Source organism: Tamandua tetradactyla, chromosome 2 (assembly GCF_023851605.1).
Source record: "Tamandua tetradactyla isolate mTamTet1 chromosome 2, mTamTet1.pri, whole genome shotgun sequence".
Classification (NCBI taxonomy): domain Eukaryota; kingdom Metazoa; phylum Chordata; class Mammalia; order Pilosa; family Myrmecophagidae; genus Tamandua; species Tamandua tetradactyla.
The window spans coordinates 222,037,724-222,065,240 of record NC_135328.1 but is presented as its reverse complement, the minus strand read 5'-3'; the positions used below and the strand labels follow the sequence as shown (position 1 = coordinate 222,065,240).

The following is a 27,517-nucleotide window of genomic DNA, read 5'->3' as shown; positions in this document are numbered from 1 at the left end:
AAGCTGGTAAAATAACGACTCTGCCTCCCTCCTGGGGCCCGGCTCCAGCGCCTGCCGTGTGCTCCCGTGGCCCAGTTTCCAGCCACCGGCAATTCCTCAGAAGTGGGAGCTTTTGGCCTTGTAATAACTTCTGACCAGCCAGGCCCGGCTGTGGTAGAAGCAGGGAGAAGGCAGTGTTCTGACCAGACCTGACTTTAGGTATTCCGGGGGCTTCCAAAGTCACGGCTGGAAGAGTTCTAGAATTAGGAGAACTCTGGACACTGACACTGAAGCCCACTGGACGCTGAGCTTCCTCGCAAGTCTCGGCATTGCAACTAAGGCATCCCTTGTCCTCAGCTTTGCCTCTCCTCTGCCACTGTGTTTATACTTGAACTTTACAAATTAAGCATCAAAATGTAAATACTGCTTTTGATGGGCCTGGTGAAATTTAGAGCCACCTGAGGTATAAATAGAACCTTAAGCTGACCTTCGGGGGGCTTCGTGGGGTGGCCGGTACCGAGGTCTCCTGCTGGTTGACACGATGACACGTCGGGCTCTCGGCTAACACACTCCTGGGGAGGGGGACATGTCCTGAGGACACGAGACTTGTGGTTTCCGGTGGCCTTTGCTTAAAAATGGATTTTAGAACCTTGGCCAAGCTTGGGTTTTCCAGGAAACCTAACCCTAGAATTCAGTGAAGTGCTATTTGGATGTTTTCCTGCCAGCTCTACCAGGGAAAAGTGAAGCAGCATTCTGGAAGTACTGTCATAGATTTTGGACTCCTTTTCACCCCCCCAAAAGTCTTTTTTTTTTTTTTTAAAAAAAAAGGAAGTTAATGAGGACTCTTTTGACTATGTCTGCACAGCAAGGCATATGGGAAACCTGGACCCACTCACTTAAAAAAAAAAAAATTTCCAAATTTCCCCACCATTGTTTTTGCAGCTACTTGGGCCAAACCTTTCTGCCCAGCTTGACCAAGTTTGTAACGGTGGAATGGACTGGGGTTGAAAAAGAATTCTGTAGAGGTGGAACATGTCTTTGAAGGTGACGTCTTCCTTGGAATGCCTCTGATATGAAAAAATAGAGACTTAAATTCTCTCGTCCTGAAGGCTGGAACAGCTTACTGGAAGTGCAGTTACGGTTGATTGCTTTTCTCTGGCTAAATGGCAACTCACGTACTTATTAGATCTAAGTCAGGGCCACATGGGAGGCAGCCTGGACCTGCAGGCTGACCTTCGGAAAATTGTAAGGACAGGAAGCTAAGCTGCCTGCTGGGGGGATGCTCCCCTGCCCCTTGGGTGCTTTCTGCCGTGTGTTCTCCCACCCACCCACTTGAGCCACCACACGTCCTTAAACTCAAGGGGGCATCACGTGGGGCCTTGACAAAGCACAGCTGGCGCTGCCCACCTCCTGCAGGTCTGGGTGGGACCCAAGAATCTGTAGCTCTAACAAGCCCCCAGGTTTCCCGAGACCCACCCTGAGAAGCTGCTGTGTTAGAGGGCCAGGCGTCCCAGACAGCTCCTAAATCCTCACCATTCCACCTGACTGGGTGCTTTTGTCCACCCTTGCCCTGGGCCAGGCAGTTCCTGTGGGAACAGAGGAGGTGACCTGGTGTCCACCGCCACTTGAAGCCCAGACTGCCAAGCCCTGCTGTTGCACAGTTGGGGGTGCAGGAAACCCCAGCCCTGGTCTTCCCACCAGGAGAGCTCTGTCCCTCTCAGGCCACTGGGGAAGGACGGCTGCCTGTCCCTCCCCTCCTTGCAGCAGCTCTGAGAGCCCTTGTCCCTCCCCAGGTCCCAAGGCTCGGACTGGGCCTCCAGCCTGGACCCCGTCTTGCACTGAGTAGCGTCTCTGCACCCCAGGGGCTCCCAGCCCAGCTCCTGGAGCCACCCAGGAGTGACCCTCCCTGCCAGTCACTGGGTCTTCGTCCCCCCATTTGCCCCGTTCCCACCTCCTCTTCCTGAGAACCTGCAGGGCTCGTGCAGAAGGCTCCGCCGGTGTCAGCGGCTCCGCGTTTCCTGTGGGTAAGAAGAGGTAGCCCACGCCTACCGCCACCTAAAGACAGGGCTGCAAAAGTCCTGAGGCCCCCCAGGGCTGTCGCGGGGAGACGCAGGAGAGTCTGCGTGTCTAGGGTCAGCCGCAGCAAGGTCTCCCAAAGTGGGTGGTTCCCAATAGTTCCAGTTGGGAGTCCAAATCTGGGTGCCGGCAGGGCCCTGGCCCCCTGAAACCCGAGGGGAGGGTCTGGACAGCCCTGGCATCCCTCTGCTTGTAGGTGCCCCAGTCTTCACATGGCCACCTCCCTCTGTCTGTCTGTAGGTCTTCTCTCTTTCTTTTAAGGATCTCAGTCACGTGGGGTTGGGGCCCACCCAGTCCAGTGTGACCCCATCGCAACAAATCACATCTTCAGATCCTATTTCAAATAAGGTCACGTTCACAGGCCTGGGACCCAGGACTCGAGTGTGTCCTTATGGGGGAACCAGCTCGCCCCACAGCAAGGAGCCGCCTTTCAGGTGAGATGCGCCTATGTATCTGCCAGGACAGCGCTGGCCAGTGGGGGTCACGGAATGTCGGTGCTGCACCTGCAAGGCCCTGCAGGGACTTTGGAGAGTAGAGACCACAACTCAGCCTCAAATGTGCTCTTGGAGAGAGGTGGGGGCGGCCAGGGCTCCAGAAGGGAGCTGGCCATCCCCGGCCTGGCTGTCCTGTGCCCACTGCAAGCTTCAACAGCATCGCTCGGGGAGCCAGGGGCCAGGCTGACCCAGACCAGGCCACCAGTGTCCCCTCTGATGGCCAAGGAGCACAGGGGGCAGTTCCATCCATGGTGGGGCGGGTGCTGCAATCTGAGCAAGTGGGGGCAGCTCTGGGGGGCTCTGTGCTGTGGGGTGCACTGGCCCAGTTTTCCTTCTGGGTATCTCTGATGTCCATGAGTGGACACGTCCAATGACTGCAGGGGCCAGTTCTGATGGCTGCGGCATCTGCAGCCCATCCTTGAGTGGGCGAGGTCAGCCTGCGTGTGACCCAGGAGCAACACAAGGGTCAGAGAAGCTGTGGACAGTGGTCCAGCCAGGCAGAGCGAGATGGGTACAACAGGTGCCACCCTGCCTCCTGCAAGTCCTCGCTGGGCAGGGTCGGTCACCCCCAGCCCACGGGGAGAGGGCAAAGGCCAAAGCCAGGCACGGCCTTCCTATCAGAGCTTCCTTGGCACCCCAAAGTTTGGCTGCTAGTGCAGCTTCCCCTGGGGTCTCCAGTGGGACATGCATGTGCACGTGTGTATGCGTGAAAGGTGCAGCACATGTGTATGTGTCAGTGTGGGGCGCACGAAGCTCCCTGCCGGTTTTCTGTGGGGGGACCCACTGACCTCGGGCCTGGCTGGGATTTGCTGACTGGGCTGAACCTTTGTCCTGCTTTGAAAGAGCCCAGGGAGGTGTCCTGAGCCCACACCTCCCTCTTGCCCCACCATCTTGACCATGGCGGCTGCAGGCTGACCTGTGCACGCCAGCCCAGATGAGGCCTCTCCCGCTGGGCTGAGGCGGGTGCCGAAGGGTGGCTGGCAGGGCTGGGAGTTGGGGTCTGGGCACTGCTGGGCAGGGCTGGGTGCCGGGTGCTGGGCAGCGAGCGCCATAGGGCAGGGTGGGGGGTGCCCACCAGACGTGCCCTCACCTCCCTGTGCCTCTGCTCTCTCTTGTAAAGGGAGAAGGAAGCAGCCCCCAGGGAGGCAGGAGCCGCACTCCGGGTGTGGAGTTGGTGGGAGCTGCGGTGGGTCCCAGGCAGGGTCAGGCACTGACAGCGGGATGTGGGGTCCTTTTCTCTGGTGCCCTATGTCTCCCCATGGACCTGGTGTTGCCCACTTGTCCATTTTCTGTTTGGGCCCACGGCCTCTCAGGATGCCGCCTGGCCACCCCCTCCCTGCCTGGTTCCTGGGCAGCTCCTGGGCTAGTGCCATGTGCAGTGACCCCCAGTAGGGTTTTGGGGAGCCTCAGAGCCCAGCCCTGAGCTGGCAGTCTCCTGGAAAGCTATACATTTCCCCATGGAGTGAGCCACAAGCCTCAGCCCCGCTCGGGCCGAGGTCCTGCCTGCCCCACCCCTCAGTGCCTCCAGGAGGCCGGGCTCATCCAGGTTCCCTGAGGGCAGGGGGTGCTCGGTAGCCTTCTTCGGACCCCCCGGCCCAGGAGAGCAGCAGTCATATGGGCTTGTGAGAAGGAATCTCCCCAGTCCCTCCCGTGTCTAATGGAGCCCCATCGTCTGAGCAGTGTGTGCTCTTAGGCTTACCCCAAGACTGGATGCAGAGACCGAGGAGGTCCAGCCTTCCGGGGTGCCCTTCTCATGGCCTGGGGCCAAGGGGGCAGATCCAGCAGGGCAAGTGGACGGCGGGGGGGGGGGGGCGGCAGCCAGGGCGCCCTTGGGACCAGCCCTAGCACCCTAGGCAGCCCCCTGCCGCCCCTGCCACCACCCTGCCTGGCGCTGGGGAGGCGCCTGGAGCCTGGAGAGGTCAAGGGGCACACAAGTGCCCCCAGGAGCTTAGGACACGGGGTTCAGGACTCAGGCAGGGGGCCCTGCCCACTTTCTCCTGACTTCATCCCTTATCCCCACATCCCTGACAGGTCGAGAGTTTTGCAAGGAAAAGAAATTCGCTGATGGCGAGGTGAATATATTTGGTAGGAATTAGCCCCTGGGATTTGGCCTTTCCTTTCTCCTGGTCTGACCTCTTGTTCTCTGTGAGCTGACATTCTTAGGGACGGCCAGGCAGATGGGTCCTGGGTGTTTTTCCGTCTCTCTCGGGTGCATTAACTGGCACCATCAGGCGTCGGCTTTGGGTTTTTGTTTTGAAGCGGGATCCCCAGGCTAGTGGGAATGAGTGAGTTCTCCAAACTAACCGCCAAGCAAGCAGGCATCCGTGCGTGCTCAGCTCGATTAAGATGTGCCGTTCCCCGGTAAGTGGGTGCTTCTTTTTAATGAAGTGTTGTTGAGTTAATTGTCAATTGATTGTAGGTCTGTGCTTGTGCACACGCATGTAGGTCTCTGGTTGTATACACATGTATAGTTCTGTGCTTGTGCATATATGTGCAGGCCTGTGCTTGTACATGTGTTTAAGTCTGTGCTTGTGTGTCCACGCAGGTCTGTTTCTGTGCAGATGTGTAGGTCTTGTGCACGCACATGTTCTGTGCCTGTGTGCACACGTGTAGATCTGTGCTTGTACACACACACATCGGCTTTGTGCACACACATGTAGATCTATGCTTGTGCACACACGTGTTGGTCTGTACGTGTGTACCCACGCAGGTATGTGCTTGTGCACATCTGTAAGACTGTGCTTGTGCACACATGTTGGTCTGTGCTTGTGTGCACTGCAGGTCTGTGAACCCACCACCACAGTCGAGACCCTGCGGGTGCCTTGTGCTGCCCCAGCACCCACGCCCCATTGGGGCACACACGTCTGTCCCGAGGTAGCCCCTGGCAAATCCTGTGAGTCTTCCTTGTTCCTTTCTTGGCCCCCTTCTGCCCTCTCCCCAGCCCTGCCCCTTGTTTGCACCCAGGTGCCTAAAGGTGGCATTTTGCACCTGTCTTGGCTGTGCGGGATGTGAGCGGTCTCTTGTTCCTCCTGAAGTGAGAATGCTCCTGGAGGCAAAGGGACTTACAGCAGAGGGACGTGGGTGGCAGAGTGGGTGTGCCGTGTGTGGCTTAGTGGGTATGCCGCGGGAGGCAAAGTGGGTGCCCTGTGGGTGGTGGAGTGCGTGTGCCATTGGAGAGAGTGGACGTGCCATGGGTGGTGGAGTGGACACGCTGTGGGTGGCTTAGTGGGTGTGCCATGGGAGGTAGATGGAGTGGACACGCCGTGGGTGGTGGAGTGGACACGCCGTGGGTGGTGGAGTGGACATGCCGTGGGTGGTGGAGTGGGTGCACCATGGGTGGTGAGTGGACACGCCATAGGTGGTGGAGTGGACATGCCATGGGTGGTGGAGTGGACGTGCCATGGGTGGTGGAGTGGACGTGCCGTGGGTGGTGGAGTGGACGTGCCGTGGGTGGTGGAGTGGACATGCCATGGATGGTGGAGTGGACACACCATGGGTGGTGGAGTGGACATGCCATGGGTGGTGGAGTGGACATGCCGTGGGTGGTGGAGTGGACGCGTCGTGGGTGGTGGAGTGGACGTGCCGTGGGTGGTGGAGTGGACACACCATGGGTGGTGGAGTGGACATGCCATGGGTGGTGGAGTGGACATGCCGTGGGTGGTGGAGTGGACATGCCGTGGGTGGTGGAGTGGACATGCCATGGGTGGTGGAGTGGACACGCCGTGGGTGGTGGAGTGGACATGCCGTGGGTGGTGGAGTGGGTGCACCATGGGTGGTGAGTGGACACGCCATAGGTGGTGGAGTGGACATGCCATGGGTGGTGGAGTGGACGTGCCGTGGGTGGTGGAGTGGGTGCACCATGGGTGGTGAGTGGACACGCCATAGGTGGTGGAGTGGACGTGCCGTGGGTGGTGGAGTGGACGTGCCATGGGTGGTGGAGTGGACGTGCCATGGGTGGTGGAGTGGACACACCATGGGTGGTGGAGTGGACATGCCGTGGGTGGTGGAGTGGACATGCCGTGGGTGGTGGAGTGGACGCGTCGTGGGTGGTGGAGTGGACGCGTCGTGGGTGGTGGAGTGGACGTGCCGTGGGTGGTGGAGTGGACGCGTCGTGGGTGGTGGGGTGGACATGCCGTGGGTGGTGGAGTGGACATGCCGTGGGTGGTGGAGTGGACGTGCCGTGGGTGGTGGAGTGGACATGCCATGGGTGGTGGAGTGGACACACCATGGGTGGTGGAGTGGACATGCCGTGGGTGGTGGAGTGGACGCGTCGTGGGTGGTGGGGTGGACACACCATGGGTGGTGGAGTGGACATGCCATGGGTGGTGGAGTGGACATGCCGTGGGTGGTGGAGTGGACGCATCGTGGGTGGTGGAGTGGACATGCCGTGGGTGGTAGAGTAGACACGCCATGGGTGGTGGAGTGGACGTGCCGTGGGTGCTGGGGTGGACATGCCGTGGGTGGCCACAGCCTGAGGCATGTCTTTCCAGGTCATGTGTGCACTTGGGACAGGGTGCCTGGCACTCAGAGCAGGCCTTGGGTTTTGGGGTGTGGGTGCCAATGCCCACCCTCTTTACTGGAGGAGATGCTTGTGTGTGTGAGGTCACGAGGGTGAGGGGATGAGACCCCCTACAGAAAGCTGGGTTCTCAGGGGGGCTGTAACCCTGGGGGGGGTGCCTGGGCCCCCCAGAGGTGGAGCTGTTTCCTGACCCCAGAGAGGGTGATGGGCACATTGGGGTCGAGCCTGCCATGGAGACGCGCAGTGTCTGCACGCAGAGGGGATCACACTGGGGGTGTTCCTGGCGACCCTCCTGTGCTGACATGGGGGTGGCCTGGGTGGCGCTGAGGTCCAGCAAACGTGAGGGTCTCCAGGCACTGGACGCCCACCTCCTTCCCTTCCCGAGGGCCTGGGCCAGCTGGGGTCGCCTGGACGTACTTCCCCTTGCACACTCACACACTCTCACATTTGCTTATCCATACACTCATGCACATACTCATACTCAAACACCCACACCTTGTTCACTTAGACTCGTACACACACTTCTGTACTCATGTGCACACTCACTCACGCTGATCCTCATGCTCTCACACTTGCCTACAAACTCGCACTCATCCACTTGCACACCCACACACTCACACACCCACACACTCTCTCACATGTTCACTTGCACACTCACAGAGTACTACCCCCCCCACACTGGGATCACCCGTGGTGGCCAGGTGGGAAGCCCCATATGCCCAGCCTCTGGGCGGTCAAGCTGCCCCGTTGGGAGGGGCTGCAGGGCTGCGTTTCCAGCAGCTTCTTCAAGCGTCACCATGCCGTAAAGGGGGAGCCGGAGCAAACCAGATGTCGACCCAGGAAACTCCGTCCCGTCCCCTCCCACCGAGGCCGGGGGTGAGTGTCCTCTCACCCCGGAGCAGAGAGGCCACGGTGTCTACACACCAATAACGGCCCTCAGGTCTGGCCAGCCGCTGGCCCACATGGCGGGAAGTGGGGTCCCATTGGGTGGCTGAACCCCCCACGCCCGCCGGCCAGCACGGAATCCAGGGCGTGGCCCCCTCCCCTCTCTCCAGCCTGAAGTCCTGGCAGGAGGTTGATGCTCCCTGGGGGAGGGGTCGGGTGGCCCTGCTGAGGGATGACGTCCACTTCCTGGGGGCCAGGGACAGAAGGCGCCCCCCGAGCCTGCCCTGCTCCTCTGCGCTGGCACCCACCTGTCACCTGCTCCTCCTCACGCCAACTATTCTGGTAGTTCTCGCGAAAAAATGTCTAAGAATGTGGGCTCAGTCAGGAGCCTCTAGCCCAAGGCAGCTGCGAAACCCCAGTGAAGAGTCCAGGTCTCCCGATGCGCCAACAGCACAGTGTCCTCAGCCTGGACTCCCAGGGCTGGAAAAGGCCCCTCCCTCATTCTCGACCCTGCCTCTTGACCTGCACCTCCTGCCATGGAGGTGGGGGTCGGGTCCGTGGGCCTGGGGTAGATGGCAGGTGCTTGCCCGAAAATGCCATCCTTCCCGGGGCAGGGGGTCCGTGGTGGGGGCTGCTCTGGGCTGACCGTCCCCAGCGCCCTGGTTGGAGCTGCCAGGCAGGGTCGCTGACCTTTAGATGCCACCCTGCGCGCTGCCGCCGGGCCCCAGAGAGCTGGGCAATTTGTGCTGCTCCACCTGCAGGGCTCCGCCTCCCCAGGGCCTCGGGGCTCCGGCCTGCACCTCATTTTCTCAGGACGTTTTCTGCACACTAATGAGGCCTCCTCTCGCCCCCCCTTGGAGGAGCAGCTTGCTTCCCGGGCCAGGAGGAGAAGGCCAGCGAAATGGAGCCTCGGTGTTTTCCTGGAGGCCATGAGCAGTCACTTAACCCCGTGGCTGCGGGGACAGAAGCGATGGCCGTGCACTGCTCCCATCGGTGACCACGCTGGCCCCCCCCGACAGTGAGCCTGGCCAGGAAAGGAAGCGTGGCCCCCAGATAGGTTTTCTGCTGGCGGGCGAGGGGCTTGGGAACGGGCAATTCCAGCAGAAAAAGAGAAAGGGCTCTGCAGATGGGCATGCTCCTGTGGAGGACGTTTCGGGGGACCCTTCCCCAATTCTCCACTCAAATAGCGGTGCGGGTTTTCCATTGTCCCCCAAGGCCGCCACCCCCTCCTCGGGATGGGAGGGCGCCGTGCAAAGAGCCCCCACCAACCTGACTTTGTCGGCGAGCTCCCTCCACGCAGTGCTCGGCTCCAAATAATAAGGTGGCGTGTTAATTGCCCCCCCAATTTGCCTTTATGTGGCACGCGGCAGCGGGGGGGGGGTACGGGGGTGGCTTTTAAACCTCAACAAGCCCCGGCCCTCGCGGTGGCGGGAACAACAGCGGCAGCCCCGTGGCTGCGCCTCTGAAAGGGCCCCGTGCGCACCGAGAAAGCAGCCGTCGGCCACTCGAAACCTCATAATTACTTCTGTGAATGCTGCTAAATTAAATAAGTGTTATCCCCGTGAATTTTTTTCTCCTTTCTCAAGACTTTGGTTTCTTTTGAAAGAAAATATTTCGTGACTTGTTGAGCTGATCTGTTTGCAGCCAGCATGAGGGATCTGAGGCCGGTTTTCCAGAACGTTCGCGTCCTTTCTTCCCTGGAGGCCGTTTTTCCATCAGGGAGCAGGTGGCCGGGCCACGGGCAGAGGGCCCGCGGTTTCAGGTCACGTTTGCAGGGGTGGGCCAGGGGGCTGGCACAGAAACATCTGGACCTGGGGTGGGGTCGCCGGTGTGGAGGGGAGGTGGGTCCCACTGCCCACCACCCCAGCCCCCACCCTTGTCCCTAGCTGGCCATCAACCCCTTCGGGGCTGGCCTGCCCCACTGTGGCCAGCGAGGCCCAGGTCACCACGTGTCCCCACACAGGTCCGCGCACGCCTTCCGGAAACCCTCGGGCCCCTCGGCACTGTGGAGCTGTGCAGGCTGGGGGACCCCCTGCTGCAGCCTCCACATTCCCCAGAAGGAAGCGGGTTCCACACCTTACACCCCCGAGACCTCTGGGTGTTTCAACCCCGTGATGTCCAAATCACAGATGCATCCCGAGATGGTCCCGAGGGGGTCTCACATCAGTCCCCAGGCTGGATGCTGGGTGTCACGGCTTCATCCCCGTCCCCATGTGTCCACGGCCCTTCCCTGCCCCCCAGAGCAGGGCACGCCCTTGAGCTGGGTGCCAGAGGGGCTCGGTGCAGCACTGTCCTGGGGGCCCCTCTCGGGGAGCGGCTTTTCCTGGGATGTGGCATCCCTGGTGTCGCGGAGGGTGACGGCCTGGCCTCTGGGGTCTCTGTGTCCTCCGTCCCCAGGTCCCCGCCCCCCGGGGAAGAGGTCGCTGCCGGGCTGAAGGCGCTGTGCTCTTTCCCGCAGGTGACGTCGACGTTGTAAATAACATGTACGACCCTGACCCAGACCTGGTGGCCGGCGAGAGTGCCGAGGACGAGATGGAGGGCAGCGTGCTATCCCCCGTCGCCGCGGGGCCGCCGTCCCCCTTCCCCACCAGCGAGGACTTCACCCCCAAGGAGGGCTCGCCCTATGAGGCCCCCGTCTACATCCCCGAAGACACCCCCATCCCGCCGGACTTCGAGCTCCGGGAGTCGTCGGTCCCCGGCGCTGGCCTGGGGGTCTGGGCCAAGAAGAAGATGGAGGCAGGGCGGCGCTTCGGCCCCTACGCGGTGGTGGCCCGGACGGCGCTCAAGGAGCCGGACTTCGCATGGGAGGTGAGCCTTCTAGAAGCAACCACGGAGGGCGGCTCTGGGCTCCCCGGGCCTCCATAGGTGCCGGGGCTGGAGACACAACAGATGTCCCGGGGCCGGGGCCACTCCTGGGCCAGCCTGGGGGTCCCCCGGGGCTGCGCCGCGCCACGCCCGGGGATCTGCCCTCCGCTCACCCCAAGGGTGCTCCTGTAGAGGACGGGGGGGGCCCTGTGCCAGATGGGAGATCCAGTCGCCCCAGCTTCCCCAGCGGACATTGCTGAGCTGCTTCCGGAGCCCGCGTGGTGTTCGCCTACCGCGGGCCGGGGCGTGTTAGAGGAGGGGGTGCTGGGCTCCTGGGGCGCCCCTTGGATGGTGTGCAAGGTGGCCCTGTCCTCTGGCCTCTCCAGATGGACACACGAGGCTGCTCACCATCCTTGGCCGTGACCTCCCTGCCAGCCCCGCGGGGCTGGCGTCCAGCAGTGTTTGGGGCAGGACCCTGCTTGGGTGGGAGATGCCAACCCGGATTCCTTCTGGGTGTGTCTCCAGGGTCGATGTGCTCAGTTGAGGCTGGTTGTGGGAAGAGGCAGACGTCACGGCCAGCGCCGGGCAGCGTAGGCCTCAGAGCTGAGTGGACATGGGGCGGGCTGCAGGGCTGCCGTCTAGTCTCCTCGTCCGGGACCTTTAGATGCCCTCGGGAAAGTTCCTGAACGTTCCTGCTCTAGTAGAGTGACAGGAAAATTCAGGTCTGGCTTTTCCCTGTTGCAATGCTTTATGGTTCTCAAATCCCGTATTTGATGTCTCTTTAGCTCTAGACAGAAGGCGTGCAGTGGGGCATTTCCTCCTAGGATTCCTGGGAGCCCCCCCTGGGCCCAGTGGCCTTTAACCACCCTAAGATTTGGGGGGCGTGATGCACACATGTTGCCGAGACCACATTCCCATCCCCAGGATGGAGGGGCAGGGCCTTCTGTGGCCTGACCCTGAGTCGGGGGGCCTCGGACTCGCCACGGCCTGGTAGAGCGGCCGCCGGTTGTCACGGGCGCGTCCCCCTTGGCACACTCTTCCCTGTGGGCCTTGGAGGCCGGGGACTGGCTAGAGTCCACGCCACCCCCAGGGGTGAGCGTCACTGCCCAGCAGGCCTATGGGGGCACCAGGCACATCCCTTCCTGCTCCTGTGTAAACTGGGGTCACCTTCAGAACAGAATGACAACAGGCTGGGGCCGGCGGGGCCGGCGTGGGGAGGGCTCAGGGTCTCAGCCCCTGTGGCTTCTTTGCAGCCATGGAAAGCACCTCGTGGGACCAGGGAAAGCACCTCCCTTCTCCCCCGGGACAGGTGAGTGCTCCCCGCTGCGCGAGGGAGCTGGTGTTTGCAGAAGCGGCTGCCCGCCCCCCCACGCCTCGATGGGGAACGTAAGGGTGTTCGTTTAACACTCAGTAGATGCTGGAACCTGGAGCCAGCAGGTTAGCAGGTGGCGTTTAGACGTTAGAAGGCAAAGGAACCGTACAGGTGGTGCTTGGGGTGACCTTGAGATGACTTTGTTCTCTGCTCAGATACGAGTCTCTGTTTGCTCTCTTTAAAGAAAGGGCCAGTGTCCCGCGGGTGCCTTGGCCGGGCAGGCACCGGAGGCTGCAGGTATCTGCCGCGCTGTTGACTCTGCGATATTAGCTTGTTCCCAGGGCGCGTGAGGGACAGCCGGGCCTGGCACAGTCCCGGGCGCTGCAGCTTCATTCCGTGACCGTGACCTCGTGGCTATGGGGCAGTTGCCTCGGTCCAGCATCCTCAAGCAGTGTCCCGGCTCTCCCAAACGTGACCCCTTCTGACCTTGTCTTTCGTGCAAGTTCAGGTACTGACAACTCATCTTTCTGACCCGTCTCGGTGGCCGTCCAGCATTGTGGTCAGGAGCTGGTGGCGGAGTTGGCGGAAAGCCTCCCCCTCCCTGGAGGAAGCAGGCACCCCAAAAATTCAGGTCGCGCCCACGTCGCCGGAAGTAAATCACTAAAAACGAGGCGTCTTCTTCAAGGGCCTCAGTTTGGGCCCAGGGGGCAGAAAAGCAAGTGTCCTTGTTCCCAAGCAGCCTTTCTGGAATCTTCCATGTGCCCTAGCAGCTGGCGGCTTCTCTTTGCTTTTTGCCCTCCTCGGGGTACGGCGGCGGCCCCTGGGAGGCACCCCACTTCACCAGGGCTCCTCCGCCTGCCCAGTCTTATCTCCTCCTTGCTCGCCACAAACGAGGCCTGAGAACAGGATTGAGAATCCAGGCTCCATGCCCCTTTGGACGGTTCCTGACAAGGGGGGAGCCTCCTGCTGACCCCGAGTTACGGGATGACCACAGTGCACCTGGCCGTGCCCATGTTCCATGGGCGTCTGCGCAGAGGCGGCCCGGGGTCTGAGGCTGTCCATCGGGGGCCCTGAGACGTGGACGGCAGCCACGCAGCCTCTTTGCACACAGGTGTCAGCTTCCAGAGGGGATGCTGGGGTGCTCAGAGGATGGCCAGGGGCAGGCTGTGGCCAGGACACAGGGAAGGAGGACGGTTTCCCAGCAGCCCCCGTTTTCTCTGTTTATTTGTAGTGGTGCATTGGTGCGCTGGTGATTGTTTTATAATTCGAAGTAATTTGATTTTACTGGTTTGCCTGGTACTCACTTAGTGAAAAGCAGCAGGTAATGACTGACATGTCAGCAAAGATGGAAACTCAGGTCCAAGGGGTTCCGCTCGCAGGGGGTCCTGTCCCCAGGGGCTCGGGGGCCTGGGCAGGGGTTCCACGGAGCCACACCCCAGCAAGACAGCGGCCCAGGGGCAGCTTCGCCCGGAGGCCTGGCCCACGATGGAGTGTGAACTGATTCTCCGTCGGTCATTCTGGGGCGCAGTGGGCTCCGTTTCCTTTCCACTCTCAGGACAAAGTCCTTGTCCGGCGGCTCGGCTGGAATGAGAGGGAAGCCCACGTCCCCTCGGTGTCCGGAGATGCCCACCGGATCCGCACATGCAGTTCTGGGTGCTGCGATCCCCTCCTGGGGGAGCCACCACCATGGCATCGGGGTCAAGGTCATGGTCTCCTAGTTCAGCTGGCAGGTGCACACAGGTTTGCAGGGTGGCAGAGTGCCCCCCTTCCAAGCAGCGGTCTGGGGGTGAAGTGCCCCCCCGGGGTCTCCCCACCCTGACCTGAGTAATTGGGACCTGCCCCGTGTCCACGGTCCCCCTTCCAGGGCTGATGCTGTGGCTGGGGTGGGGGGACATTGGGGCCTTCTGAAGGGGGCTGGTCCGTCCCCCTCCCGGGGAAGCCTCCTGATTTCCGGCCAGCCCAGCCACCCCGACTGCGTGTCCCTCGTCCCACCTGCCACCACGGAGAGCGCCCAGAGTAAATCACCCCGATTGCATTTCATTGCCCTTGGGTCTGAAAAGGCAATGATTTCCATCATTAGCTGAGTAAATCATGACATTTATCATCGTGCTGTTTATTTTGCTAATTAAGTGATGGCTGTGCGTGACAACCCAGAGGGAGAGGGGCTGAGGAGGGGCCCTGGAGCTCCTGGGGGGGTGGGCCGTGAGGGCTGCAGTGACGGTGGGGGCCATCCTGCCACCCCCTGCCCCCCACTCGTGGGAAACGTGGACCCCTCAGACCTGCTGTGCTATTTCCTGCAAGAGGAATCCTCCCAAGCCCCCATCAGCCCCGGCCCTGTGCAGCCTCTCCTTAAAGGACCCCCGTCCCTGTCCCCAGCCCCAGCCCCCTCTGCCCGCCCTGTCCACTACCTCGCTCACCCCCACAGCTGCAGAGCCCCATTGGGATGCAGGTTTGGGTCCTGTGGGGTCACCGGGCCTGGGAGAGGTGGTGGCCAGCGGCTCCCACAGGGGTGGTCTGCAGTCCCCGGGTGGAGAGCCTCCAGCGCCTCTGTGTGTGCTCCTGCGTCTGATTTCCTGCATGGCCAGCTTGCTGCTTCCTGGCCTGGAGTGGGCACAGCTCCTGATGGCCTCCGAGCCTCACCCATGGGGTAGCTGTGTGAGCCTCTGTTTAAGGAGCCGGGATGGGGGGTTTAGCAAAAACTGTGAGGCTCAATTATCTGAATAATGCACGTGTGTGGGTTACCTCAGCCCTGGGTCAATGAGTCAAGAGTAATATACGTGGTCGTTTGCTCAGTCAACAAACGGGCCTGTCTGCCCACTTGAGCCAGGGACCGTGGGAATTTCCGGGTTACAGGGAAACCAGCCAGAGGCCTCGGCAGACCCAGTTCTCCGGCTTTACGATGACAGGGCCCCAGGCTGCTCCTCCAGGATCCCCGGTGTCCGCCGGAGGGTCTCGGGGACGGCCACAGGGGCTGGGCTGGGATGGCATGGTGCAGGCAGCCCCGCTCTGCCGCCACAGATTCTGTGATGCTTCCGTATATTTAATATTCAATCATTGCCCCATGGCTGGCCTTGGAGAAAGGCATGTAATTGAGAGAACGTAAATCTCCCCGTGTGCGTGCTTGCCCCTTTAGAAAGGGCTTTTCCGTCCCTGGGTGGGGCCAGCCGAACGCGAGCAAATAAGGGGCAGAGGTTTAGGGGGTGATTGTTGTGCAAAGTGCTGGGTGATGATGAAGTCCAGGGCAGCCCGTCTGGAGTGCGGCTCTGAGCCAGTGACAACTGCGCAGGGCATGGGGCCTCCAGCATCCCCGTGGCCCCCATGGGGGGTGCTTTGTAAAGGCACGGAGCCCATGCACAGAAATGCGAGAAAACACACCTGAGTCCTGGGCTGAAGCCAAAGCAAGGAGGTGACGGGCACGCTGGCAGGAGAGAGGTGCTGAGGCATGGTGGGGTCCAGGGGGCTGGGCAGACAGCCGCCCCCCACCGCGTCACCATCACTGCCATGGTGGGGCCCGATCGCAGCCTCAGATTCGGGGTCTGCATCCCCCGTCTTGCCCGAACCCTGTCTCGGGTGCACGAATTCTCAAGCAGCCTGCCTCCTGGAGAACGTGTCATGGACACGTACCAGCCCTGGCACGGGCGTGAGTGTGCAGGCAGCACCCTGGCACTCGTGCCGTCTTGCCCGCAGCCTGGCTCGGTCAGCTTCGGGGAGTTGGCTCGGTGTAGGCGTTTCTGGGAGGATGAGGCTCTGTTCCTGTCGGACTGGCTGGATGTCTGGGCGAGCAGAACCTGGAGAGAATCTTCTAGACTCTGCCCCACTTGCCAGGCTCGAGGGGTCAGAGGGGGCCCCAGGAGCCAGTGCCTCCTCCAGACCGGGGAAGCTCTTGTACCAAGTACCCCAGCTGCAGCTCATGCTCCTCCGGCCGGTCTGTCCTCCTTAGGCCTCCGTGGGACCCGGGGAGGGGCTGCCGTGGGGGCTGCGGGGGGAGGTCTGCAGTGGGGTGCTCTCCCTTTCCAGGCTGCCCTAACAGCCGTCTGGGTGCTGGGCCAGCATAAGCCGTGCCTGGGTGTCCGAGACCCCTGTCCAACCAAGCACCCCCTCGCTCCCAGCCTGGCATCCTGCGGGCTCTGGGCATCGGCTCCAGTTCCTTCTGGGCACCAGGCAGGAGCCCAGGCCCCGTAATGCAGGTGGGTCGGTCCACGCAACAGCAGGAGCCCTCAGCACCCAGGGCGTGGCCGCATGGGCGTCACTGGGCATTGCTAGACCTGCGGTGTCTTGGCGCCGCCCTGGAGCACTGGGCCACGTGGGCCTTTGAGCCGGATCCCCGGGTGGCCCCGGGCACTTTAGAAAAGTTTTGGAATTTCAGAAGGACAGGGCAGGGCAGAGTGAGCCCGAGGCCGCTGCCAGCTGGGGAAGGTGGTTCGGGGTTTGCTGAAAGTGTGAGTGTCCCCACTGTTCCCTCCCCCACAGCAGCCCCACAAGAGGGACACCTTTGTCCCTGCCGCAGCTTGGCCTTTTGGGGCGTTGGGCTTCTGTCCGGCCTGGAGGGAAATGGGGGCAGCACCCCCTTCTCCCACCCCATGCACCAGGCTGGCCAGGCCCAGGAGGCACCGCCGAGGCAGACGTGGCCACGGTCCCCTGGGAGCCTACGCTCATCCTCAGGAGACACGGGCAGTGGGCCGCGCGGGGGCGGGACCCACAGGTGCTGCCGGCCCCTGGCCCCCGCCGACGCGGAAACTGCGCGTCCTGGAAGAGGGGTTTCGGCCCCGTCCAGCCCCCTGAGCCCACCGGGCCCCTGACAAGCCTCTTGGCCCCTAGCAACTTCAGGGTTTTGCATAAAATGATTGTTTTATATCTGATTATGCTCCGTAGGGCATTCCCTGGGTATCTGAGGACAGACGTCTGGGTGCCCGTGCCCACCTCCAGGAGGCCGGGCTGAGTCCCGGGAACCCTCTGTCCTGGGCAGGCCGGGGTGAGGCTCCCGGTGCCTTCAGGCGGCCGTCAGCTACGAGTGCAGCCTGTCCAGAGGGGGAGAAACTTCTCCATCCTGCACCAAGCTGGGGCTAGAGCACAGGTGGGCTCAGCCCCCAGAGCCACCACTGCCTGCCAGCTTGCTCAGGGCGCCCCGAAGTGGGCTGGACGCCTGCCCAGGGCGAAGGGCCCCAGACGCTGGGCCCCACTGAACTGCTGGCCACTGCCATCCACTTCGTGTGGGGGCTGCCCTGAGGAGGGGCTGGGTTCTGTCCCTCCCCTCAGCTCTCACACACGATCACACTCACACACATGGATACACTCACACATGTGCATGTACACACTCACGTATATGGGCTCCCCCCCAGAGCCACCCACCTGGGCTTGCACACTCACACCCACATGGACGAACACACTCACATGCATGGACATGCACACTCACACACTTGCACAAAGGTACACGCAACACCTCCCACCCAGCGGCAAAGGCACCCCCACCCGTAACTCCCGACGCAGGCCCTGCTCCCTGCCTCCTCCATGCTCCTTCCCCCAGGAGCTGGGCTGGGCACCTGCTCCAGCTGGCACACCGGGGTGGACGCCGTGCTGCTCTTTACGCAGCTGTTAGGACCGTCTCGTTCGTTTTTATTCTTTCACTTCCAAGCCAGGAGGAGTCGGGGAAGGAGCAGGGGCTGCAGCTGGGTGTGGTGAGGGTACCTGGGGGGGGGGGGGCAGGTCTAAAGGCATAAAGGCTTCATCTGCGGCTTCCTGCCGGTGTCCGATGGCCACATAGGTGAGGGCTGTTTCTCAGTCCCAAATGTCATCACCTAAAAGCTGGAAGTCTCCCCTCCCCAGCACCGGAGGCCCTGCCCAGATGCAGCCCCTTCCCCACTTGCTGCATGACCCCTGTGGCGCGGCTCAGCCACGTCCCCGGGAACCTCGCTTTGCATCGTCTCTGCCCTCTGCAAGGCTCCCTCGTCCTGACCCAGCTGCCCTGTTCTCAGTCTTGGCTGCCTGGCGAGTTTTATTTTAGGCCGAGAAACATTGCAGAGCAGTTTTCCCTAATGATTTTCCATGTGTGCTTCTGGGGTTATGCACACGGCTGAGAGCCCAAACCCGCCACGCACGGCTACGTGTGTGACTGTGAGGTGAGCTCCGGCGGATGGCGATGCTGGGGGCCTCTCCCAGGCCGTCCTGGGACCCCTGATCCGGGGAGGGGGCTCCCAGCAGGACAGGGCCGCGTTCGGACACACCCTGTGCTTGTGGGAGGGCCCGGGGGTCTGGCGGGCACATGGCTCGGCCTCGCTTCTCGTGGCACAGCGGGCAGCAAACTCGAAGGATCAAGTCCCAGACCCTTTCCATGACATCAGGTCCCGACGTTTCTAGCCCAAGAATGGCATGGAATCCTGCACTATCTTAGGCCCAGCTCGAGGCGCGGGTATATAAGGAATTTGAGAAAAAAGGAGAGAGAATGACTAAGAATGCCTCCCCGATAGCTCTCCTTTATTTCCTTAAGGGGTAATAACTCAGCTGCAACCCAGCAGAGGGTACTTTCTTTAAATAGAGCATTCCGATTCACAGGCGAAAAAGGAAATAAATATTTTCTTTTCATATTCGAGAGACGTCCATGAATACCAGCTTCTCCAATGGTATTTTGCCATCTGCACCACACACACGCACACACCAGTGACAGTCGGAAACCCTCCTTGCCCAAGAATAGGCCGCTTCTGATGTGGACGCAGTGTCAATTTTCTCAGGAGGAGGCCAAGCCAGAGACAGGATGGTTTGGGGAACCCTGGCTTGGCCTTCCCCGACGGCCCAGCTCTGGCCCTTCCCTGGGCACCCCTGCATGCTGCCATCCCAGGCTCCCACTCACTGCTGATATCTCCCAGGGGTCCCACTGTGCGCCACCGTCCAAGGCTCCCACTGTGTGACTCCATCCCTGGCTCCCACTGCTCACTGCCATCCCTGGGCACCCACTGCAGCTGATATGTCCCTGGCACCCACTGTATGCTGATATATCCTGGGTGCCTACTGTGTGCTGACATACCCTGGGCACCCACTTGTGCTGATACATCCCGGGCACCTACTGTGTGCTGATATATCCCGGGTGCCCACTGTGTACTGATATCTCCTGGGCACCTACTATGCACTGATATCCTGGGCTTCCACTGCGCACTGATGTCTCCTGGAGTTCTTACTGTGCGCCGATATCTCTTGGGCACCTACTACATGCTGATAGCCCAGGCTTCCACTGTGTGCTGATATCTCCAGGGCACCCACTGCGTGCCACCTGGGCCCCCACTGTGCCATTATTGCAGGCACCTACCATGTGCTATCTTCCTGGGCTTCCACTGCAGCTGGTATCTCCCCATCTTCCACTGCACGCTGGGGTCCACGCAAAGCTCTTTCCACGCAGGACCCTTCTGGCAGCGCTGTGACTGGGACACGGCCACCTTTGCTTTGCTGAGTGGACACAGGCTAGGAAAGCACAAAGAGCCAGCTGAGGGTCTCTGAGTCCCTCAAGGAAGGGACACTGTGACCAGGATGGGGGCTTGGGGAAAGTGGGAGCCTCTCTCAGTGAACTGGCAGTGGCTGTCACCCCTTCTCTTTCCTGCCTCTGCCCCTCCCTGAGCTGCCTGGAGTGGAAGGAAGCTGTGATGTGACCCGGGTGGGGAAACAAAAACTGGGGGCAGTGAAGGGAGGCGTGAGCCAGTGGGCACCAGCTGTGGCCGCCAGGCCCCCCCAGGCCCATGAGAAGAGGGGTTCCCACAGGGGACAAAGCACCCCCAACCTGCCAGGGTGGCCTGGGGCTTCTTTCTCTAGCGGGCTCACAGAGCAAAGCTGTGTCTGGGTGGGGACCACTGGGACCCTGCCCAGGCCAGGCCTGGGAGGTGCAAAGTCAAGACCCTGCAAAACCAAAGGGTGTTTTTCTCTTGGACTCCCTGGGCTGATGTTTTCAAACCCCAGTGTTTGTGCCTCCCCACAGGGCACCTTGAGAACCAGGTTCCTGGGCCCACCCTTACCTACCGGGGGGATCTGATCGGCAGGTGAAAAGCAGGGTTTTCTAAGGAGATTTAGAGGATCGCCACCCCGGGAGGAAGCCAGAGAAAGGGCTTAACTTGGATTTCCCTGCCCTGCCCATCCCCTCCTCTTCCCCCCACACACGGGAGCCCTGAGAGGCATTTTCCTGCAGGTGTAATGGACAGGTTGGCACCTGGCAGGACTGGGTGGCCAAAGCAGGTGGCATGGGGACAGCCAAGCGGGCATCCCTGTCTGGAGGGAGGGGCCAAGAGAGGGAGAGCTGTGGTCAGCGCCATCCTGGCTGCCTCCATGGGTCCAAGCTGAGTCTCAGGGTGCAGGAGGCTGAGGAAGGGCCCCCACAAACGGCTGAGCCCCAGCATCACTCCAGTGGCAGCCTGCAGAGGGACTGCCCAGGCGAGCCACCTGGACACTGCCAATGACCACCCCAGGGCGGGCGGGAAGTGGGCCCGGCCACTGGTTCCCCACTGCACCCCTGACACCGCTGGGGCCACCTCCTCTGCTCTCCGCCAATGTGCAGGAGACCCCCGAGCGGGATGGGGGCGAGTGCAAGGTCATGGCTGGGCTCTGGACCCCGGCCAGTGCCCTCTCCTTCACGCCGGGCCCCTCCAGGGCACGTGGCCGGCTTTAAGTCCTGGTCACTCCTGGGTGTCCCCACGCAGTGCTGGGCGGCTCTGGAGAACCGAGCTGACCAAAGCTGGAGCTGACATGGGCATTTCGACTGTCTCGTTCGCCTCTCATCCGCCATGCCTCCCATCTGTCCGTCCGTTCGTCTGTCTGTCTGTTTCTCTGACCCTGTAGGGAAGGGCTTTGGCCTCGCCTGCCTGCGGGCAGGAAGCCCTGGGTCACTAGGATGAGAGCTGCTCTCAGTCCCCTGATCCTGGAAGGTGTCCACTCAGGTGCCGTCCCTGCTGCGGGCTCAGCAGGGGCAGAGCAGGCTGGGGCCTTCCCCAGGGTGGGGCCGCGGCTCTCGGGCCCCTCGGGGAATCCCAGCAATGCCCTTGCCTGGCTGGAGGCCTGCCCTCCAGACCAGACGCGTCTCCAGGCTTTCCAGGCCATAAAAGGTCCGGCTGGGTCATGGGACGAGGCTGTGAGCCCCAGGCCCGCCTGCACAGCTCTGCTGGGACGGCCATTGGGCTGCTGGCCCGCGCCCCACACTGGCCCCTCCAGGCTCAGGCCTGGCTCTCCGGCCTCCACAGCCAAGGACACTGCGGCAGGGCCCTGCACGCTTGTGGGGGCAGAAGCCATGCTTTCCTGCACCCCGGGAAGAGCTGAGGGGGCCCGGGCACCCACGCCTGTCTCCCCTCCCTGAGAAGAAATTGGTTCTGTGGCATGGGTTCGAACTCCCTGCAGCGTCCCCTGGGAGCGAACCCCTGTAAAATGTGGGGTGGGGACGGCCGAGCCCCAGCTGCAGCAGCTGTCCATCTTGGACCTGAAAGCCAGAGTGACTGCTCCCAGGCTATTGTCCCCCACTGACCCCTACTGACCCCCAACACCCCACTGACCCCTACTGACCCCCAACACCCCACTGACCCCATCACCCCACTGACCCCCACTGACCCCCACTGACCCCCATCACCCCACTGACCCCCACCCCCAAAGTTTCACATTGAACCCTGTCACCTACCATCCCCCACTGTCCCCTGCTGTCACCCTCCACCCTCCATTGTCACCCCCTATTCCTTGTGGCCACCTGCCATCATCCGCTAAACCACACACTATGCCCCATCCCCCACCATCTTCCGCCATCCCCCGCTGTTCCCCATTGTCCCCCGCTGTCCCCCACCGTCCCCCACCGTCAACCGCTGTCCCCCCACAGTCTGCAGAATGGCACCAGCCCTCAGAGGCAACGCCCTGGGGCACCTGGCGGCTTCTGTCCAGCCCCCGCACCCGCTGTGCCCCTTGCCTGGCGGGGCAGGGCAGGGCAGGGATTAGCAGCCCGAGCAGGGCCCGGCAGCCCCTTTGTCTGGTCGCAGAGGTGTACCCCTTCCTTCTGGGCTAATGCCCAGTTTAATTGTGCATCCCATTGTGTCATCCCTGCTCAATCATGTTCAAAAATACCTACATCCACTCCTTCCCCATTTAGATCCTTCTAAAGTCCATTCTGGCTTATCAGCACAGTAATTTCACGAGCGGAGCTAAGATTTCTGCCTTTTAGGCCCGAGGCATTGTCTGTCACCGCAGCAGCCGAGATAAGCCTCACCCAGAACAAAGTCGAAATGACCTTTTACAAGTAGAGGCGGCCTGGGCTCTCTCCAGACTCATTCATCAGCCTGGCTCGGCCCGGCTCTCAGCGGAGACCTGGGAGAGCGCAGCAAGCAGCGTGGACAGGGGATTAGGCCACTCGGCTGCTCCTCGTGTCCATGGGGATGTGCCCGGAAAACAGCCGTGGGCCCCGCTGCCGCCCCCTCCCGGTCTCCTTCACAGCACAAATAAAATTTTCTTCCAGAAGAGTGAGTGCAAGTGGAAAAAGACTAACGGTAGTGAAAGGAGCTGCAGGTCCGGGGACCCGCACCGCCGTGTCTCCCCCCTCCCCGCTGTGTCCGTGGCCAGGGCTCGTGGGTCCCTTACCCAGCTGGGTCCAGGAGCGAGGTGGCCCCAGGGTCCCCGGCCGCGGCTCACTCAGGCCTACAGAAATGGTGCTTTGGGGCCGAGGCCCCTTCCCAAGTTCTCATTGCTGGAAGGTTCCAAACACCTCTGCTCCCGGAGCGCCTGCCCTCAGCTTGGGCCACCCCTGAGCTGCCTGGGCCCCGACAGGCGTGAGCATTCCACGGCATGGACATGGGGCACAGCAGGGCCTGCATGGGTCCTGGCCAGTGTCTTGCTCCTGCATCCAGCTGAGTTAGCTGGACTGGGCACAGCACCCAAGGGCGCCTGCACATGTCCCCCCGGCCCTCCTGGTGTTTACCTGGAGGGGCCGCAGCTGAGACTTCCTCAAGGCTGAGTTAACACGATTTCAGATGTCGTTTCGGGGACAGGAAAAGCTCATGTCTTTTCTCTCCCACTCCAGGCAATTCAGAGCTTTTAGGGCTCCCCTCCCCACCACAAGCTAAGGGAATGAGCTTATGCCCTCCTCGGTGCACAGAGAGGTTACTTTGGGGCATCAGAAGGGCCCCCAAGATTAGGGTGCGTTGGCTGGGGCTCTTCTCTTTTGCACAGGTTGAGCCCTTGCTTCTGTCCTGCTGCGAGGAAGACTGCCCAGGGTCGGGGGCTGCATGCCCAGCGGCGTCCAGGAGGCAGAGCGACCCGGGACTTCCCAGGACTCATCTCTGGGAGACCGGGTGCCTCTCGGCTGCGCGTCCCAGCACCCAGGTGGGAGCAGGGCAGGGGTTGGCCTACCTGCGGGGGCTGCCGTGAGCTCCTACGGCGCCTTCTTACTATTGTAACCCACCGAAGCCCTGCAGCTTGAGGGCGATGAAAAGACCTGACGCCACTCATGGGGTCTCGGGACCCAGTGTGGGTCTCACGATGACGGGTCCAGTCATCCTGAGGTGCTGGGATTGGGGTGTCAGACTCCCCCAGCCCTCCTGGTCAGGGCTCAGGAAGGACAATCCTCCAAGGACGGAGTTTCCAAGTCCCCATTTTATGTCCTTTTGTTTGTCCTGAAAATTCTGCCGGAAGATACTACCTCCAGCCTTTTGGCACAAACCTTCCTTCCTGACCCGATGATGGAAAAGGAAAAGTAATGAACGAAAGGAAGAAGGAGGAGGAAGAGAACGAGGAAGAGGAGGAGGAGAAAGAAAAGGAAAGGAAAGAGGAAGCAGTCGAGAACGAGGAAGGAGGAGGAGAAGTTAAGTCTAGAATCACCCCCTAAACCTGAGTGGGCCCTGGGGAAAGTGGGGCGCCCCTGGATGACTCAGGCCTTCTAGATTGGGGGTATCTGAGCTGTGGGGTGCACAAATGATGTAGCCTTCGCTTTGAGGAGGGGCTCAGCTAAGGGGTCTGTCTCACATTTTGATAAAGGCCTTCGGACTCCGTTACTGCTGTTAGGAGCTACTGTGCAGACGAAAAACTATTCCCCTTGTCTGTAAAACGTGCATCCTGCCGAGGGATTACTTTAATTGAGCTGACTCGAGGGCGCACGGGGGGTGGATTAAGTGCAGCGCCGGCAGTTTAGACATGGAATCTCAGGTCCATGAAGAGTCTAGGAGTCTGCCCTGGCCGGGACAGAGCCTTGAGCCACTTGTTGCCCAGGCCCCAGGCTCAGGTGGGTCCAGCTGGCCCGCGAAGCTCTGAGGCTGGCTGTCTCGGCGTCTCCTGCTCCCCGAGGCCAGTAACCCTTCGGGAAGCTTCCCTTCTGGAATCTGGACCTTACCGTTAGGGGCGGAAGGCAGAAGGTTTCCATTTCAACGTGAAGAGGGCGGAATGGCCCTGGAGTAGCCGCTGGGCTTGGCAGCAGGGGGACGCACCTCTGACACCCCCCTCGGCAGTGACACCTGCATGGCGGGCAGGGCTGCTTGTCGCTGAAGCTGGTGAGTCTGACCTCTCACGCAGGGCCCGCAGTCTGGAGAGGGGCCGGACTGCCGCCCCATTCACAAGGGCAAGGAACCACTGGCAGCAGAATTCACTGGACCCTTTTGGGTCTGTCTGTCTGTCTCCCCAAACTCTTGTCCATCCTGGGCACGCTCTGCAACCTAACCCCTGCTCTGAGGCAGGCAGGCAGCGGGGACAGGAGGCCCACATGGGCAGGGGCCACCCCTCCACAGGGGCGGCCGCGTGGCCGGCTCAGCTCAGCTCAGGCCAAGGGCAGACGTGTCAGGGGCTCCCACACCAGCGCTGAGGGCAAGCGGGTTTGTGCAGGGAGAGGGCGTACCCCGACCTGTCTTGGACTTAACTCCCTTGTTTGATGTGACGTGAACCTAGAGGGCATTGAAGGCGGGTGGCCTGCGGCATCACACCCACCAGCGCCGGGGCTGCAGGATGACCCACGCCCCTCCGTCCACTCCGAGGTGTTCACGTGCAGCACTAGAGAACAGCTCGCCCTGAGTGAAAATCCCTGGAGCAGGCCCTCTCCATCAGCCAGTGGTTGGGCGACGCCCGCCCGGGAGGGTAGACCTTCCACCCTCGGCAGATTCCTTCCCGGGAGCCAGCCGGAGTGCATGTGCCCTGCTTCTGCCCGCAGTCCCTTTCTCCTCGGCCCTGCTCCTGCCCCGGCCTCCTCCGTGATCTTCTGTGTCCACCTCCTGAGCGAGTGGCCTCTCCATTCCCATCTGAGCTGCTGTGCTCGTTTCAGAGCGTCCTCTGCCTCTTGGTGTGGGCTCTAAGCTCAGCCTCAAGTAGTGCCCACCTCTCTGGCTCATTGGCTTTGGCAGTTCCTGGGTCTGGTGACAGATCCCACTGGTCCATGAAGGAGGGCCCTTCCCCCAGAGTGAAGGGGTCCCCACTGCCCCCTGGAAACGGCCGTCCTGAGCCCCGAGAGTACCTCGTGCCTTGGGCAGCGTGTCCTCGGCTGTCCTTGGCTCCAGCATGGAGAGGCCGTCCACTGGCCCAGATGCTCGGACTGGGGCCATTTCATAGCTTCTCGCACCCCAAGCCGAGACGGGGCTCTGCTGTCCATGCCCACCCACATCGGACCACTTCCCACTTCCCATGGGTGCTTCCGGTCCCACAGCTGCAGGGGTGCACGTCGGTTTCCCTGTGCACGGCGCCCCCTGCAGGTGTGCAGATGACAGCCCCACGTTGTATTTCCACACACCTCGTGACATGCTGGACCCTCATTCTCCCATTTTACATCAAGGAAACGGGGGCCCAGCACGGTGCCAGGGCGTCACTCAGCAAACAGTTCTTACCTAGAACACGGCTTCCACCCCAGAAGCCAAGGCCGCTCTGCCTCGCCCAGTTTCAAAGAAATGAAAGTCACGTCTGTCACGCTCGGGGAGGGCAGGGGGGTGGGGTGCCAGGGAGGCCATCCTGGCAGCACCACCGAGCGCCCCAAGAAGCCGGAGGGCACCCTTCCTGGCCCCTTGATCTTAAGGCGCCTTTAGGGTCCTGGGTGAGTGGACCGGGTGGGTCTCTGCGTCTTTACCTGCCAGCATTACCTCCCGGCGATAACCAGTGAGGGACAGAGTGGCCAGGTTGAGCTCTTCTGATCTGTTCCTTTTAAACCTCTCATAGTTTGATAATGCTTTTGAGAATGCGATGTGCAGGCTCTTAAAATCTCTGTGCCATGAGAGAAGGGGGGCCTTGGGGGGAGGGCAACGTGGAGACCCTGGGCAGCTCATTGCTTTCCGTGACCTCTGCACCCCCCTTCTGAAATGAGGGGTCCCCATAAGGAACGAGCTTCTAGGCATCCCCATTTCTGGCCTGTCATGAGTACGCTCGGTGTTTGGGGGGGGGTGCGTTGTGGACTGAATTGTGCTTCCCCGAAAAGATCCATCAGTCTCTGTCCCGCTGTCTGGGAACTCACAGGATCCTTCGTGAAGCAGCGAGTTCCGAGTCAAGGTGGGCCCCTTGGGACCTGCGTCCCCAGAAGTGGAGGACACCTGGGCACCATCAGTCAGAGACAGAGGGGGCGGGACAGCCGAGGACAGGGGCCGCGGCCGAGGTACGGGTTGGGGAGGCCACCCTCAGAGTCACCCCGGCGTCCAGGCGCTCGGCCCTGCTGCTACTGTGATGCTCGATGACCAGCCCCTGGGACCGGGACACCCAAACTCCGTGTCGAAGCTGACCGGTCTGCGCCTCCTGTCACAGTCCCACGGGGAAACGCGTGCTGGGGAGCTGTTGCGCTGGCATCTGAAGAGGAGGCGTGGATCCTTTTCACCAGAGGCAGCTGCCCCCCCGATGGCCTCTTGTGCCTGCGTGCACAGGTCCCCCTCTCAGAGGTCCCTGTGGAAATAGATACTTGCAGACGTCCAAAACACAGGCCCCTCTGGGCAGCATGTTCTCCAGCTGGGCAACGCTGATTTCCTGTGTTCCTTTAAACGTTCTCCATCAGTGGACGTGCAGGGCTGGTGGCCCGTCCCCGAGGGGTGCTTCTGGATTGAACAGGCTACTGTGTTGGACACTCAGACACGGCCCCCCTCGAGCACGCAGACCCCTGCCCACAGAACCTGTGTTCTCACCAAATGAGCACCCCCCTCTCCCGTGAACTCAGCTGAGCCCACCAAGATCAGTCCAAACAGACTCCCGGCAGCCCCAGGCTGGCTTTCTCCTGACTGCCCGAAACCCGCTTTCTGAGCACCTTGGCGCTGGATTGTCTGGTGGCTTCCCAAAGGGTCATCCAGACAGGGCAGGTCGGGGCCTGTAGCAGCGACACCTTTGCTGGCTCCATCCTCTTCTCAGACAGATTTTGTCCGTGGGGACACGCAATGATGAGGCTTCTACAACGTAGTTTTGTGGCTTCTCCTTTCCATCATGGGTTTGAACAGGCCAACTGAGGGTAAAAAACAGTTGAATGAGGAAAGAAAAATATCTGAGTGCTGCCCATCCAACAGAGCA

At 61.4% G+C, this 27,517-nt stretch overlaps 1 protein-coding gene across 1 annotated transcript in view; it reads left to right on the top strand.

Annotated features, from left to right (window-relative positions):
• The window catches only part of PRDM16 (PR/SET domain 16), a 319,814-nt gene that overhangs the window by 90,107 nt on the left and 202,190 nt on the right, over positions 1–27,517 (top strand). The window contains exon 2 of the mRNA XM_077151536.1: positions 10,412–10,761. Coding sequence (XP_077007651.1) covers positions 10,412–10,761 — 350 coding nt within the window. The remainder of the gene's footprint in view (positions 1–10,411; positions 10,762–27,517) is intronic.